This window comes from Capra hircus, chromosome 2 (genome assembly GCF_001704415.2).
Source record: "Capra hircus breed San Clemente chromosome 2, ASM170441v1, whole genome shotgun sequence".
NCBI classification, from domain to species: Eukaryota; Metazoa; Chordata; class Mammalia; order Artiodactyla; family Bovidae; genus Capra; species Capra hircus.
Genome location: NC_030809.1, coordinates 36,629,810 through 36,647,697, shown reverse-complemented (window position 1 = coordinate 36,647,697; position 17,888 = coordinate 36,629,810). Strand labels below are relative to the sequence as shown.

At 36.3% G+C, this 17,888-nt stretch overlaps 1 protein-coding gene across 4 annotated transcripts in view; it reads right to left on the bottom strand.

The window, feature by feature from the left end:
- The window catches only part of ERBB4 (erb-b2 receptor tyrosine kinase 4), a 1,297,156-nt gene continuing 1,284,615 nt past the window's right edge, over positions 5,348-17,888 (bottom strand). For all 4 annotated transcript variants that reach the window (XM_005676493.3, XM_005676495.3, XM_005676492.3 and 1 more), the window contains 2 exons: positions 17,071-17,368; positions 5,348-13,786 (listed from right to left, as the gene is read on the bottom strand). In XM_005676493.3, coding sequence (XP_005676550.2) covers positions 13,341-13,786; positions 17,071-17,368 — 744 coding nt within the window. In that variant the 3' untranslated portion in view covers positions 5,348-13,340. The remainder of the gene's footprint in view (positions 13,787-17,070; positions 17,369-17,888) is intronic.

Below are 17,888 nucleotides of genomic sequence, written 5' to 3'. Positions count from 1 at the left end.
ATCAGAACGCAGCAAATTTTAAAATACAGTTCTTGAGACTTCCCTGGTGGTCCAGTAGTTAAGAATCCACTTTGGAATGCAGAGGACGAGGGTTCAATCCCTGGTTGGGGAACTAAGATCCCACATCCAAGGAGCAACTAAGCCTGCGAGCTCCTAGTACTAAGCTTGTGCACTCCAGAGCCTGCATACCACAACTACAGAGCCCACATGACTGCAATTACTGAGCTCACATGCCTTAAGAAGAGTGTCCATGCACCACAATGGACAATCCCTCATGATACAACTAAGACCCAACACAGCCAAATAAAATAAATATTTTCAAAATAGTGCCTTTAAATTATAATTAATAAAATGATAATTCAAATGATTTGCTTAGCACACTACCTAGTACATAATTGTTTTTCTCCCCTTTCTTCCACAATTTTTTTGCACTAATGTGGAATTGTTCTTTAGGCTACAAGATAGGAGACCTCCATGTTACCATAAAAAGCAGATTCAGAAAAAATCTTGGATTTTAAATTTCCTCTTTATTCCACTTTTAAATCTATAAAACATTTCTGACCTGGAAAGGAAGACTTGAGATGAAGAAAAAAATAATAGATTCTGGCTAATGTTCATCAATAGAATCTGATTCTATTCATAGAAATACGATTTTGTTTTGTACCTTCCCTTAGGTCAATTTTGGAAATACAAATGATTACACCCTTTTTCAGGAAGCATGAGAAAGGGGTCTCACAGAATTTCACTTGTCCTTCGTTTAGAAATAAACCAATATGCGTCAGCAGATGTGTCAGTTTGGGGAGACTCAGATAGCAGAACCAACTTTTCAGAGCTTCCAAGTCGTGTGTGTGTGCACATGTGAGCTCAGTTGTGTCTGACTCTTTGCAATCCCATGGACTATAGCCCACCACACTCCTCTGTCCTTGGAATTTTCCAGGCAAGAATGCTGGAGTGGGTATCTATTTCTTTGTTCAGGGGATCTTCCCACCCCAGGAATTCGGGTCTCTGTGTCTCCTGCATTGAAAAGCAGATTCTTTACCACTGAGCCACTTTAGAAGCCAAATAGTGCAAACGGCACTATTTCCTCTAAAAAGGTCCAGAGATTTGTAATGGAATCTAAGCACTGTGGTCACATTAAAGGCATATGACTGTGGACTGCACTGGACCAAATGGCCAGATACCAGATGGGAATGTAGATATCACGGTGGAAGACAGATTAAAAGAATGATCATTACCAACAACAGAGCTATAGTGTATATTCTAACAGGTGCTATTATGAGATATTGGTCAAGGGCTAGACAATTCCCTCCATTGTCATAAAGCTACATCAATCATGCAGCAGAAAAATTTACGTTCACTCAATCTCTTTGTATCCCCACAGCTCTCTTGAACTTGGGTAGGACCAAGTGACTAGTTTTAAGCAATGGACTGAGATATGTCACCACTAAGTTGTGGCAGGATAAAATTCTTTGACTATCCAGCAGTCTTTTTTCTATTACAGAGATCGTGGAGGTCACATGCAGAGATAGATGATCTGCAAAATAAAGCCTGGCTGGCCTTCTAAGGCATCATTTAGAAGCAAGCCATCAGGGGAATTCCCTGGCTATCCAGTAGTTAGGACTCTGAGCTCTCACTGACAAGGGCACAGGTTCAGTCTCTGCTTGGGAAAATAAAATACCACAAGCCAAAAAAGAAAAGAAAAAAAGAAATCTGTCAGACACACAGCAGAAATAAGCCTTTATGTGGTAAGTCAGTGATATTTCAGTGTTGTTTATCATGGTTACAGAATCTTGAAAATTATTACTAATATACGTCTGGCAATTTAGATGTCACATATGAGACCAAGTAATGGGGAAGAATCTTAAACTGGTCAACTATCTTTCAGATTAATTTTGAAAAAATTTAAGTGGTGAGTTTATTTTTTCTCCCTCTAAATAAACTGGAGATTTGGGAAGGGGATTAAGTTTTAAAATAGAAAAAAAAAATGTGTTTATCACACATCTGAGTTTAAATATTTGAAGAAAAATAATGCTTGCTACTTCATTATAAATATTATAAGAGAAATATAGTTTAGTATGCAGGATAAGTTATTCTGATGTCAAGTGGATTTATGTCCTAGGAATGGCCACTTTTTCTGCAGCCTGGAAAAGCTTTTTAACCTTATTAAAATTTTACTGTCCTCATTTATGAAAAAAGGAAAATAATAATAACTTGTAAGAGTGTAGTGAACATTAAATGAGACAATGAGTACAACGTTCTTAACAGAGGGCCAGGTATATGGGAAGCCTTCAATCAAAGTCTATTACTATTTTAATGTTGTATGGGCTTGAAGTCCATATAAATATAATGCCTTTACACAGTAAAGGCAAGATGATTGAGTAAATCCAAATAATACATGTAAGAAGATGATATAAGATATTTAAGGTAACTAGGATGAGATATTAAGGTTTTATTCTTAGGATATCTTATGATATGTATGTGCCTCTTGCCCTAGGGATCCATGGGAAACTAATAGAATATGTCCTTAAAGCTTGGAATCTTGGCTTTCCTTTGTTTCTAAAAGAGACAGAAAGATTGGACACATCATTTTGTAGAACACACAATACTTATCTTCAAAATACAAAAATAGAAACAGGTTTGCAAGATGCGTATCTTTCTTTTAAGAATCTATGGGTAACTTGCAATAACAGGTATTTCAATATTCACTTTCCCACGTGTACCATTTGGTTTAGTCTCCTGATTGCTATCTTGTGCTGAATCGTTCTGTTTATAGCTTTAAAATTGCTATCTGGGTGACAGTCTTCTGTTTCTAATCTTAAAATGGTCATCTAGTGGCTTTGCTCCCTATAGTTCATCGTACAGCCTGATAATACTGTGGAGGGAAATACAATTAGCTAACTATGCACCTGCTCAGTTTACAGTTTTATGAGTGTAACTTGTTCTGTGATATACATCTTGGGGCTTGTGATGAAATTGCTTGAAAACAGAAATTCTGTATGAAACTTTGCAATATATAAATATACCATAAAATATTTTGTTTAATATGTTTTCTCCATATTCCTTTTCTATATGTATACAAACATATATGTATATATATAGAGAGAGAAAGAGAGAGATCAATAAATACATAAATATAGGTAGATATCTACCTGCTAGGCTTATAAAGCTAAACAATTGTAAATTCAGGAGTCTCAGAGCATAAAGCAGTAGAAAATAGCTAGAGCCTGAATTTTGACATTTATTTTAGCTTCTAACCTTTTACTCCTTAAATACCTCACAGCTTCTTCATAGTATTCTTCCTCTTACCATCATCTTTTTAATCTGTTTCTTTTTTGAAAATTTATTCGGCAGTGTCAAATAAACGTCTTGTTTGTGGCATGTGGGACGTGGTTCCCTGACCAGGGATCATACCTTGGCCCCCTGCACTGGGGGTGCAGAGATCTAGCCCCTGGACCAGGAAGGAAGTCTCTTGAAGCTTTTTTTTTTTTCTCCTTCCAGCACTGTGTGGCTTGCAGGTTCTTAGTTCCCCAACCTAGTATCAAACCTGGGGCCTCAGCAGTGGAAGCACCAAAGCACCAAATCCTAACCCCTGGACCACCAGGGAATTCCCTAATTGAAGTTTTGCCATTGGTTCAGGATCAGATTGTATGCTGTATTTCAGAAGTTGTTTCCAGTGGCTATTTAGTAAACCCTAGAAAATTTATTATCTTACTTATGAATTGGGTGTTTGATGTGAAGTTTCTCTTTAAACATTACTATGTGTAATAACATTGCTAGAGCTAGGAATAGTTATATGTCATATTCTCTGATATATGAGGGGGCAATAGTGGTGCTTTTATTGAGCAGATTTATAAGACCCTGAAAAAGGGGACTCTACTAGTAGGCTCCCCACATGGTCATTTTAAAAAATCTTTTTACTTGTGATTATGTTGCATTTATCTTTCTTGAGTGAAAGGAACCCGTTTCTTCATCATAGATGACTTGCTCCAGGGTAGTTTGAGTGAAGTTTTCAGGGCAGTCATCAAAGGACTAATGAAGACCTCTGGGGTCCTTGAATTGAGTCAATTTGTCAGCATAAATTATTCTCCAATCAAAATGAGATTTCTCTGCAATAGCAGGAGAAAGGGAAGTGTTTAACTAAGTGGAGGAAATAAAGACACTTCAACCAGAAGATGCAGCTTTGAGGGTGAGGACTACCACTTAGAGATGGTCACTTGACTCTAGATTTGTTATTTTAGTCTTATTTTCTTATCTAGATAACTGTTATTTTAGTAATATCTCAAAATGGTATGGTGAGCCAAAAACCTACCTATGCAGAATAATGCATGGTCAAGCACTGTACAATTGGTAGGTATTACAACTACTGTGAATGAACTCACATGATGCCACTAAAGTGTCAATTCTACTTTTTAAGGTATTAAAGCAATAATAAATGCAAGTTGTTTCTCCCTCTTCCTCAGGCTATCATTGGGTAAAAACTGATGTATCTTACCGTGAACACAGTGAAATGACAATGATCTCAAAAGAACAGGTCAAAATATTAAAGGGAGAGAATGTGTTCATGTCCATGCAAATAGCAGAGGTCTAATCAACAGGATATTTAAAGATCTATAACTGAGCAAGTTTAAGAGAACTTATTTCAATATATTGAAAATATATATTTTTTGTTCACCTTTTCAGTTGACATCATTTGTATTCAAATGACCAAAATAGTTTGAAAGAGTAATTGTGTTGAATGAGAAATTATTGGAATATAAAGGATTAAGAAACAATCATTAAAATAGAGAAGTTAGAATAAAAAAAAAGGTGTTGGGAGAGGATCTTATTCACATCATTAATGTCTCTGAAATCATTCTCCCATCTTTCCATGGGCTTGTCCCAAATCATCTCAGTTGATTGACTGTTTATAGTCCCTTTTTCTCTCCCTAACTTTAAGCATGGTACTAGCACTTGGTATTCAACAAAAGATTTTCTGGCACCATTTTTATAAACTAAAATGAGGGCAGAAAGAAAAAAAATCATAAAAATATTAATGTTATTTGGATACAACTTACCAAATATTTCATAATTTTTTTAATTCCCAAAGCAAAAACCAACCACGGTGAATTAAGTCTGCACAGATGAATGAGTCTGCACACGTCAATAGGCTTTTGTGCTAGATGGTAAAAACATATGGAATGTGTTACATTCCAAACAACCAAAGGGTTCTGAAGAATAATTAATAAGATTCATAAATATGGACAAAAATAAGCTTATTTTCACATCTTCCGATAATTAAATCTAGAACAAATCTTCTTCTTCTTCAATTAGCTTTTCTTATAACATATTTCTGACACAGAAGAGAATATTTGTTTCATATTTTATTGAATTTCATTTATATTAAATTAAAAATATATTTCTGACAGATTCATGTAACAAAAAGGCAGAACAGTTTTCAAATTGTTCAGCTGGGATGATCAGTATGGAATGAGGCAAAGCAGGTCGCATTCTATAATTGCCTGTACAGGTACAATTCTTTCCCAAGAGCCAAGAGAGGATCCTTGAGAACTAACAGAAAAGCCTAATTACAGAAATTTAAAATACTGTTTGTCCCTCATTCTCAAATAACAACAGAAAAGGAGAAGGGGAGGAGGGTGGGGTGAAGGGTTGGAGGGGAGGAAAGAACAAGGGAAATTATACTAAAAATATACCTAACATTAAAAAAGTTAGTATGTGTTAAGTGCATAATCCTTCATAGATGAAATAGAAAAAAAAAATCAAAATAACATTACACCACACACAATTGGCATATCCTATTGTGTAAGCGAGTGCAGAGGTTGAACACGTCACCATAGTGCTGAACACAGAATCACAAGTAATGTCAGAATGATAACTTCCAACCCAAAAGAAACAATCACAAGCCAATTACTTATATACAAATCAACCCTAAAGACAATTATGTTCCAAATAAAGATGTCCACAGAGGAAAATCAAAGCAACAGTATCCCTATTTACAAATGCAACTAGCCATGTCTTTAACAAGCTATAAAAATACTATTCACATTTTCAAACATACAGTAGTATTTTTTGTTTGTTTATTTCAAAAAGGCAGCTAACTTTGAACACTGGGATTTAAATGAAACATCAATGGCTTACCAGCTAGGTATTCTTGCACCCCTGTCCTTTGAAGATACTTCAGAAGAGAGAGGGCTTGTTTTCTGTTTACAAGTTAAGAACATAAGGAAATGAATACAAATGTATATAATACCTTAAGCCTCTGCCTTTTTGGTAAAGTGTCTCCCTTTATCACCTGAACTGATCTTAGTCAACTACTTTGATGCATGTATGAGATAAATGCTTGAGAGAGGATTTCATGTAACTTATTATTATTTATTTATTTTTGTGCTCTGAATTATCTAGCAGATCAATTTCATTTTCATTTGACCTTACTGTAATGGTGCTCAAGAAAGATGAACAAGTAGTCAGGTCGTGTGAAAATGCAGTTTTGACCTGCAGGAACTCAAGTTCCTGGTGCTCACAACAAGAGATGTAGGCACACCAGCCAGTGAGATGTGCATTCAAAGTTAGCTGCCCTCGCACAGCTGCTCAGTTTAATAATCGACCCATTTAACAGCAGTACCAATTTATGCTACATATTCCAAAGTACCTTACTTTAAAAGAACAGCTTACATATCTACACTTAGAAAATAACTTCCGCAGTTGATTACTGAAGTAATCCCAAAGGATTCTTGGAGTGCTATGGTGTAACCCCCTCGCTCCCCCCACCCAGCCCCTGAGAGATCCAGAAATATACAGGAAAATGACTCTCACATTAGGGAAAATGTACAACCCCCATCCACCCCCCTAATTAACTGAAAAATCTGGAAATGATACTGAAGAATCAGGTGATGTCATTACTTAGGAGGTATGATTTGCTTTCCTTCAAAACAGCTACAGGCCTGGGGAAAAAACAGCTACACATCAGGGATAAAAATAGCAGTAAAGGCAAAGTGGTTTGAACAAGTTAGGCTATTGCCTACAGGTATGAAATTTTGTTTTCTTGTATTTGTATATTTGAGCAAATATAACCACGTGTCGTGGTGATACATGTAAAATTCTTAGAGCATTGAAAGAAAAACATCCTGAAAGAGCAAAAGTAGAGGAAAAAATGGCGATTTATTAGACAGCGTGGATTTTCATTTCCGTGAAACTGCATTCATTATATATTTGTCAGATGGATGAACGATCCAGTAAAGAGTTACAGGTGGTTCTCGGAGCTGAACAGCCTTTACCATTGTAAGACTCTTTGTTATGAGAAAAACAAACAAACAAACATACAGCAGCTGTAAAATATTTGCAATCAGGAGCAAAGTAAGATAAATAAAGTCAATAAGTTAATTTGCTGGCACAATAGCTTATTAGAATGTAAAGTTTTTATGAAATGATTAAGTCTAAAACCTACCAAGTGTATGTGCACATATGTGTTTCAAGATTCATCACAGGCTGACTCGTCTCAAATTCTGACAAAGGACAAAGTAAGAGACTCAATCTTCATGGAAAAGCATAATTTTAATTTCATAAAGCATACTCTGTGCAGTCATTTATTTAAGAAATAATTTAAACAATGTCCAGATTGTTAGTACTTTTTATGGAAAAGTCAGACGTTTGTGGGCAGAGGCTAAATCAGTATTTCACAAAGCAACATGTGGGACCTCACAGTTCTACTATGGCTTGAGATAGGCACAGCATCACGAGGGCCACTTTGAACTGAGGTGGCAGTAAGTGAGGAAAACAGAGTAATCATGCCAAGAGGAAAAGAAGTAAGGCCAGGATTTTCCTATAATGTCCAGAGAAAAATGAATTTTTCTGTGATTCCTAACAAGATAATCACTTACTTGTAGAGCTGACTATCAAAGAGTATTTTCCAGAGCAAGCATGTGAATACCTCCATGAAATTAGGGCTTAGAGTCTTTTCAGCTCATAACTAGAGAAGCATTTCTGGGCCCTAAAGATCACCTGACTCTGAAGCGGTGAGGCAGGGGTCTGCAAAAGTGACAAGTCTTATATTTTTGCAACTATAAAATCAGGGGACTTGAATCAAGGGTTTAAATTTTTAGTCTTTTATTTTTTACAGAGACTTCTTTTTTAATGAAAAGAACAAAGCAGCCCATAGTGTGAAAAATCGTTTCCATATAAAAACACAAGGGCTCCTCACCCAACATGTTGCCCACAACAGCTTCATGTTTGCAATTGTGGAAAGAACAACTCTTGCAAAGTTTCTCTGGGATTAGAAAAGATTGTATTACTTCTACCCAGAGGTATAAACAACAGCAAGGTCTCCATTGATGCTGTTACTTTAAAATGATGTCCAGTCTATATCTCTGTAATATTATTCCTTCTTAAGCAAATGGCAGGAGATATGAGTCTGCCTTTAGGTGTCTGCATGGGTACAAGACTGTCCTTTAAAGGCCATATATACTGAGAGGCCAAGCAGAATTCTCTGCCTTCAGCATAAAGAGCAGATTTACTTTTCTGGCTTTTCAGCAACTAGAAGCTTATCCACCTGAAATTCTCATCAGTCCTATTAAAAATTATCTGGTTATTAACTAGAGTCCAAAATAATGGAAATACAGCAGCTTGTTTTAGTATTTATTTCTCAGAATACTGTTAATAAATTCCTTGGGTTCATTTTGGAAATGGACAGTATCATGGAAAAAAGAAAGGATATGTCACAAAATTAAATGCATTTTGTTTGTTTGCTATATGGTGCTACTCATTCTTTTGTCTCTGCATAAGGTAATAGAACATTTTCATTTCCTTCACTTCATTTTGAAACTTCTTACTTAAAGTCATTTGTATCATATTTGCCTGTTAAACTCTACACGGTGGTGTTTTGCAAAACATATCTGAAAATTTTCTCTTTACATGGAAACCATTTTACAAGCAGTCAAGGAATAAGAGAATGGGAAAAGAATTGTAATGCTTTAAAGCAAGTTTTCATTAGTGAAACTGACTTTTTATATGCCTACTTTCAGCTAAACCTAACAAATAATAAATTTAAGTGACAAACATTTTTTTACTACACAAAATCCATCCTACGTCTTCATAGCCTGCATTTTATTTTGCTACATTATTTTTGTGATTAGTTTCCTAGTTTGATTTATTTCATGGTATTAAAATCATTTAACATCTGTTAACCTAACTAAATCTACATCTTACAGCATTTTCATGGTTCTGCCCAGATATATACAAGCTTTCATGGTCACCTTTTCTATTACCTTATGAACTACATATACTAGTTAACTAATCAACATTTATAGATGGATGAATAATTCAAGTTTTGAAATAAAGTTTAGATAGCTCTAGAAAAACATGTATTTACATCCTTCCCTGTCAGGCTTAACCAATTTCCTTTTTTTTTTTTTTTTAATTTTTGACACTTCAAAAAGCATGTTGATAACACTTCCAACTTCATCTACAAGCAGAACCTCACAGTCCTGCTGGTTTGTCCTAGGCATTGGAAATACACATGATCTTCATGCCAAGTCCTGATTTACAAGGTATATCATATACATTACATTATACACTTAAAATAACACTATTTCTCTTCTCCAACTACAAATATTCATTCTTCCTGACCTACTAAGAAAACAAACTCAAATTTTTACTTTATACATTTTAATCTTATTTGAGTTTTGCATTGATTTTTTATTCCATGTCAAGAATATTACCCAAGAAAGAACTCTGCTCCTCAACTGTGACACTAGTAATTTGGAAAATCAACTGTTATTCAGTTGATTAACAACTTTGTGGTTCAGGTTGCTTTGTGGTTTTGGGTCTACCTTGGTTTAGAAGACATCTTTTCTTACCTATCTAAGAACTACTGCCCTGAACAACCAATTAGTTATATAGTTTTCCTTACTTGGAAATAAGATTCCCCAAGATAGGTCTAAGCTACAAGATTTGATGATTTAAAAAAAATACAGTCTGTGTAATTTGACTATTTTCTTCAACTTTATTTAATTGGTTCTGCATATTTGCATTAATACAACTAGCCTGCAATACTCTGTAATCCCAATGCACTTTGAAGGCTTTAATTGGCATTTTAAAATTTCACTCTATTGAGTCGAGTAAGTTATTCTTTGGAACAAATAAACTTTTTTTTTTCTCCCTCTCATACACTTTGAAATATGTTTTCCTGGGGGAAACAAAAACAACACAAAAGAGAAACTAAAACAATTGAAATCAAGTATGTACTAGAGAAATCATTCAAAAGGAACAATTAGATTCTTGTGAGGCATTTTAGGTCATTTTGGATTATACGTGCATCTATCTCCAGTTATTAGTACCTGTTATGTAAAAGTGTTATGTTCCCAGGATGAAGGAGATACTACCTTTACTGAATATATTTCTATTACTTTAACAGTAAAATAATTTTCTTTCCTTCTCTAAGTGATTCTGCTTGTCATTTCCCCCAAAAAACCATCTGAATATCGTAAATCAGGAGAAAAAGTCAAGCTCTAGTATCCAACAAGGATACTGTCAGTAATAAGTTGGTACAGATTTGTCTAGAAAAAGAGGTTTCTATCTAAACTTCTATAAGTGATGATGTGAGGACTGCTTTTCCTGGAGATTCCTCTGACTGGGTGGAAGAACTCTGAGCTTTTAGGCTGTGGCCCTGAATCATTCTGTCTTCACCCTTGGGAAACTCATGCTTGAAATTCACTGTAAGGGCTCTCATAAAACCCCTTCTTACTCGACCTCATTCTTTTAGCTTCCCTCACTTTTCGCAACTTCAGAAGAAAACAATTCCAATGTCTCCAATGTTCTTGGGCAAAAACCAACATCTACTGCTGATTTAATGGCTAAGTTAGAATCCGGAAATGACACTTAGCCAGTGATACAATACCCTTCTAGACCAGTTTGCGTTTGGATGATAACACTGAAACTATCCTATGCGTTACTTTCAGTAACTTGTAGGACGTTTCACTCATGTTCCAGATGAGTTCACAGAAGATCTTTTAACAAATAGCTGATTTTATACAATTGTTCAAAAAAGAGTCCATGCAACTGTATTCTTTGAATTATAAAAAAAAAATTAAATGTCATTCCAAATACATTTTAATTGTAAAATTTTAAAGTTAGGGATAGTATTGCATTTATCTGGGTGTTCCCCACATAACACAGTGCTTTTAGTAGACTATAAATAAATATGAATTGAAAAATAAGGGAGATGAATGGGTGGAGAGACTTACTTTTTCAAAATAGGCAGAAACCTAGATTTCTTGTCATTTTTTTCCCGACTATTTCCCATGGAGATTTTCAGTCTGTTTTCAATTAGGTGATTCATTCTGGAGAAGGAAATGGCAACCCACTCCAGTATTCTTGCTTGGAGAACCCAATGGATGGGGGAGCCTGGCGGGATACAGTCCATGGGGTCTCAAGAGTTGGACATGACTTAGCGACTAAACCACCACCACCAGGTGATACATTCAAATTCCCAATATTTTATCACTGGAAAGAAATATATTTTACAAAATTCCAAATAAATTGGGGCAGATTTTCCTAGAAGGGGCAGATTTATATCCAATTTTTCTAATTGCTGACCTGAGGCCTCCATTTTTCTGAAAACTCAACCCTATCCTTTGTTTCTATTGCTCATCTTAACTCAATAGGTATTCTTCAAAATGATACACAATAAAGATGGCTCTAGAACTAGGATGCCGTTTGAAGAAAAAGAGTTATCATATAAGGTATCAGAAGGGTAGTATGTTGTATATTAAAATAATTACATGAGAAACTTTTTTCACATTTATTTACAACTCTTAACCCAAGGATCTATCTAAAGCAGTGAATGTTTATTTATTTCTTTTTGTTATACCAATTTAGGTGCAAAGTTACCTTCCACTTAATACGAATGAGTCTTATACTAAAAATTCCATGGAATTTAAGCCAATCCTTACTTGCATTCCTTCAAATGGAGTGTACAAACTGGACAACTTTCCTCATGTAGAAAATGTGATATTACATGTGGAGCATGTACTGACTCTTTCACCATAATCCCCTGATACTGTTCCAAAATCCTAACTTGCTTGGTTTGGCATTTCCACAGTCTTTCTTTATCTTAGCTCTTTAAAAAAATGTACTCAAACGTGTTATTGTGCTGGTTGCTTCCGTATTGCTTCATTCAAAATCCAAAATGAAGTTCAGAAAGAGAACAAATAAAACTGCAGCTCAAGTGCAAACTACATTTCTGAGTATCTATCAGGTAGACGTACTCAATCCAGTGTGTTTCTTCCAGTTCAAAGGATTCCCCATTGGACCACCCCTGAAAGTGTCAGTAGTTTTTATAAATCACGCAGAACGGTCTCTTAGTTTCCCTTCTATTCTTAACATTATTACTACCTATCAAGTACTGTCTTTCATAGAGGGGAAGAAAATGAAGAATATAAAGGAAGGGAGGGAGGAGAATCCATATTCAATACTGTAAGACACAAACGTTAGATTTAATGTTATGTTTGACCAATACCTTGGCCTCCCCTTCTAATTTTAAAGACTGTATATTTAAAATAGTGGCCATTTCACCATATTAAAATATCTTTTTACAATTCTTTCAATTTATAGCAACACCTAAGAAGGTTTGATGTAAAAACTTTGCAATTACAAATTAAAGCTGAAGATATAGGAGAAAGTAATATGAAGAGAAAGATCAAAGCAAAACAAAGTGATAAAACAAAAAAGCTCCCCAAACATAATTATTGGTTATAACTTGGATGAAGATTCAAAAATTATGAAGGCTGAGTTGGCCATTCTTGCTTGTCAAGACAGACACTGGTGGAGAGAGAGTTTGGATTTTCAATCTTAAGTTACTATCATACATTATAGAAAAGGTTATCCTTTTGTTCTACTGAAAACGTCCTTAGGATTACCAGGGATGCTGAAAATATACGGATCAGTTCCTGCAGATAGGAATAGATAGCTTGGATCTTTCAAGCATCTGCTTTGAAAGAAAGGAAGGAAGGAATAAAAAGAAAAAAATGGTGGGATGGGGGACGCTGAGAACTAGTTTGACGGCAGGCAGTCTTGCCTCCTATTTGCGTGTCCTTTTCTAGCTGTTCCAGTCTCCTGGCCAACCCATGCAGAGAAATGAAGAAACAGTGTGGTTCCTCCTCTCTTTCTCTTTCGTCCTTCCTTCTAATGTTCAAGTTAGATAAGCACAAAATTAGCATTGCATCTCTATAGCTTCCACTGGGAAGTGTCAAAACTACTGGCCTTAGGAGTAGAAGGAAGAAAACAAGAGAAAGAGAGGCGGCGGGAAATTAGAGTGGGTGTGTCTCTCCGCCTGAAAACCACTGCGGAGCTCACACCACAGTATTCCGGTGTCTGTAGGGCGGCGGAGGCAGCACAGTGCCTGGCTTCAGCGAGAACTCAGAGAGGTATTCGGGATTCTCTGCCACAATAGGCCGGATCCGTCCATTTTGTTTATAAAAATATTTTGTGCTGTACTCCTGCAGGTAGTCTGGGTGCTGAAGGGTGCTCCGAGGTGGCAAGCTGTGGTTCCAGTAGTCGGGGTTGTCGAATGCTTTCTTGGCCTTCTCTGGCACAGACAGTACGCTGTTCTTCAGGTACTCGGCGTTCCCCAAGGCGTTGGCAAAGGTGTTGAGGTACAGCGGCTCGTTTACATACTCATCCTCTGCCTTGGGTGCACCACTGGAAGCACTGTGATATTCGGGATTATCCAAAGCCTGAAGGTCTCCATTTTTCCTCCGAGAGACGAAAGGGTTCTCCTCCACAGGGTTCAGGTATTCTGATGGAATACAAAAGTATCAGTTAACATCTACTTTCTGGAAAATGTAATTCCGGCCATGGTTGTACAGGACGGTTAGTTTCCATTTCCAGAACAATAAAGCCACGGGTTTCATGAATTTTCCCCAAAACTATTTTGTTGATTACAGCTGTCATAGGAAAGAGGAGTAAGTGGGCAAGAAAATGTTAGTGACCAAACGAGGCACCAACAGGGCCAACGTCAGAGTTCCTGACCCCTAGACTGTTCTTCTCTTCTAATTATATTTGTCTCTCCTACATATTGGAGAAGGAAAATGGCAACCCACTCCAGCATCTTTGCCAGGAGAAGTCCCTGGACAGAGGAGCTTGTTGGGGTACAGTCCATGGGGTTGCAAATGGTCAGACATGACTGAGCCACTCACACTCCTACACATGGGACCGGTTGTTTAAGTGCTCCTGTTTTTTAGAAGTTGGTCATCTTTGTTCGAAAATAAAACAGCCTATCAGGATTAAATAGCCTTTAACTGTGGAGAAGTGAGAATTTTAAAAATAGTATTGGAAAATCAAGATTAACTCTATACCATAATAAATGAATGAAGCGAAAGAATAGTGTTTCTTAGTCTATGTATTTGTGGGAATGTCTGCATAAGTAATAAGGATTTGATTATAGACGTTCCCTCAGAAAGATAAACACACAGGGAAGAAAACATCTAAGGAAAAGACTCAACTAATGAAATCAGATAAATAGCTAACATGCTTTTAAATTGACTTGCTTGATAGTATACAAGCTTAGCAATAAATATAATTGTAACATATATTTCCAATAGCTAATCGTAATCATAAGAGAGCAAACTATAGTTTGAATCAAGTGAAATTGCTGTTTTGTAGGTTAAACTAGTCTTAAAGCAGCTATTTTGTATAATTCAATATAATAAATTTATCTAAAATAGGTATTGGCCTAGAAATTTTTTTTAAATGCTGCTAATTAATATTGCTTCCCTCAAGTTTAATTTTACCCCTCTGTTTATAGTGTAGACTACATATAGACATATCTACAGATATGTAGCATATCCTCTTTTTAAATATATGCACAAAAGTGACACTTTAGCTATTCCTATTTTGGTGTCAGGGTAGGAAAAGGGCCTGTTTGTTCAGATACTACCATTCTGAAACAAACTTCCTATCTCCCATACTAAACTTGACACATAGAGAGAAAAATCTTATCAATCCAGGGTTATTTTTCCCTGGGTATAGAGCCATTGGATATAGTTAACTATTTAGCATCATGTGCAAGTTAAGAGACAGTAATGAAAAATCCCATGGACAGAGGAGCCTGGTGGGCTACAGTCCATGGGGTCACAAAGAGTTGGACATGACTGAATACTGAGCAAAAAGTAATAATAATAATGAACATCCTACCATCAAATTCACAGATTACAGTTCAGTATTTTACAAGGCACTATCACTTCATCCTCACAACAATCCTGTGAAAAAGGCATGCAAGCTGTATTTTTCCAGCTTTGTAGATGGAAAATTGAGATTAAATGATGTATGAAAGATACAATTAGTGTTGAAGTAGAATTCAAATTCCCTAACTCATGTTGAAGGATCTTCTTGTTCTATGGCATGGCTTTCACTATTGCCCTTATAGGAAGGAGTAGGTTGAACTTTATACTTCATCACAAGTTTTAATTTGAATGGGTCTCAAAGCTACTGTCATTTTAAGAAAAATATATTAAAAAAAAAAAACTTTAAGGGAGTCAGAATTGGATTTTTCTTACCAGATTCCTGAAATTTCTCCATCAGTACTTTGGCCACCTCATGCGAAGGGGTGACTCATTGGAAAAGACTCTGATGCTGGGAGGGATTGGGGGCAGGAGGAGAAGGGGACGACAGAGGATGAGATGGCTGGATGGCATCACTGACTCGATGGACGTGAGTCTGAGTGAACTCCGGGAGTTGGTGATGGACAAGGGAGGCCTGGCGTGCTGTGATTCATGGGGTCGCAAAGAGTCGGACACGACTGAGCGACTGAACTGAACTGATACCAAAATTATCTGCTCTCTGAGAACTGGGCTAGAATAGAATAACCTTCTACAGAAACATGGGTTTCTTAGTACACAGAGAGAAAATCTGGGGATGGTCTACCTACTGTGAGTCTACACAGACTGAATTGCTTTTCTCTTGGAAGGTTCAAGGTAACTTTTCTGAATGCAATCTGCTTCTCTATTGTCCTAATGCAAATTTGTATAGCCATGTGGTTCTGTAGACAGGAATAGTTTTATGGTTGAGTTGAGAATCTTCCCGGGGAACATTCCACTTTCTGAAGGATCTGCCAAATCTTCCCAAAACCTACATTTGTGTCACTACTAGGCTTCTCAAACATCCAATTCTTCATTACAGTAATACTTTCATACATATGGAAGTGGATATATTTTAATAGGTTATTGATTATATGTACTTAGTGATACCTTAACTGCATATTACAAAAGTGAATATAACTACATATTAAGGGAGATAAAGGACCCTCATACAGAGTCTTAAAATATAATTTACTGTGACACTAAGACTCTGGGACACAGTCATCAGTTTTTAATAACAGTCATCCATCTTCTCTTTTTTTCTGATGCTGTTAACATAGAAGGAAAGAGGTTTTTTTCAAAATTGAAATTTATTTGGATATTTAACATTCCTACTACTAACTTTGTAAAGTTATTGCTGTGCTTCCTAAAACCATAAACTATGAATATTTTCAAGATGTAATGGTATACATATAAGTATATGGAGGGCCAGAACTTTAATTTTTGGAATGTACCCTATCAGAAGTCATAATTTCCTATTATAAGCTGGGTCATTTAAATGACACCATTTTAATGCATCAATCAAATCTTTTATTGATGCCATCAAAAGCTTTGGACACTTTTACCAATAATACCAGTTTTTATGACCACCAGTGGAGCAAGGGTTTTGAAATCTTGTGATATGTTGCCTCATTTAAATATTCTAATAATGTTATGTTTATATCAGTGTTTCTCAAGCTTAATTGTACATAAAAGTCTCCTGGGGATCGTGTTCAAATGCAGATTCCTAATCAAGTGGGGTCTGAGATTCCAGTTTCTAAAAAAGCCCCTAGATGACATGGATGCTGTTAATTCAGATAGCCTACTAGGAGTAGCAGTGTCTAGGCCTTTTGTGGGTCACAAATGTTACACAGGCAAATGGTTTGGCAATTTCCCTTCTAGACTTTGCTTATGTTGATGAAAGTAAGTGTCAAATGGCAATCATTTCTGAGCATTCTGCTTGTACCTTGTTTGGGTTTGTCTCGCATAGGAGTCATATAACCTTCTTCATCCAGCTCTCCTCGTGGGCTCCGTTCTGGGGCAAACACTGTGGGGTCAGCGCTGTATCTCTGGGTGCTACTGTCCTCTTGGACATGGGGTGCCATGGACTTGCGTAAGGTGCCATTACAGCAGGAGTCATCAAAAATCTCTGCGGTAGCCCCCTGAGCAATGGGGGCTTCTGGGATTGTGCTGGTGGTGGCCCTGTAGGGCATGGGCACTCCTTGTTCTGCAGCGAAGCCCCCGTCTCGGTAGACAAACTGGTTCTGTCAATAGTAGAAACACATTTGGAGACCAAAGTTATTGGGAGGAATAGCAATCAAAAACATCGATGTTAATAACCAAAAGAATACAGAAGTTTGTCTTTCAGAGCAAAGTCAGAGTTTACTGTTTTTTTTTTCCCCCAATAGTTAATGAGTCTGTTATAGACTAGAAACACCTAAAATTCCAATTTTGCCCTATAAAGTAAATCAATTGTGGGAAAACAACTTGGAAATATGTGTTTAAGTTTTACCAACCACCTAACACATTGTCTAATAAAAAGTATTTCATATTCTTTCCCACAACTGCCTATTTTTAATGTAAAAATTCAAAGTGAATTTTCAAGACAAATGGCAATGTCATTAACTATAGGCAGTTGCCATTATGAACAGAAGCACAGTGATGAAATTTGAATAGTAATAGTTCCTTATGCCTTCTAGGCTGTTGTTACTATAATTTTAAGTCCATAGTACATAACTGGAAAATCATCACCAAAATTCTGACTTTTTAGTGCAAGACCTATAA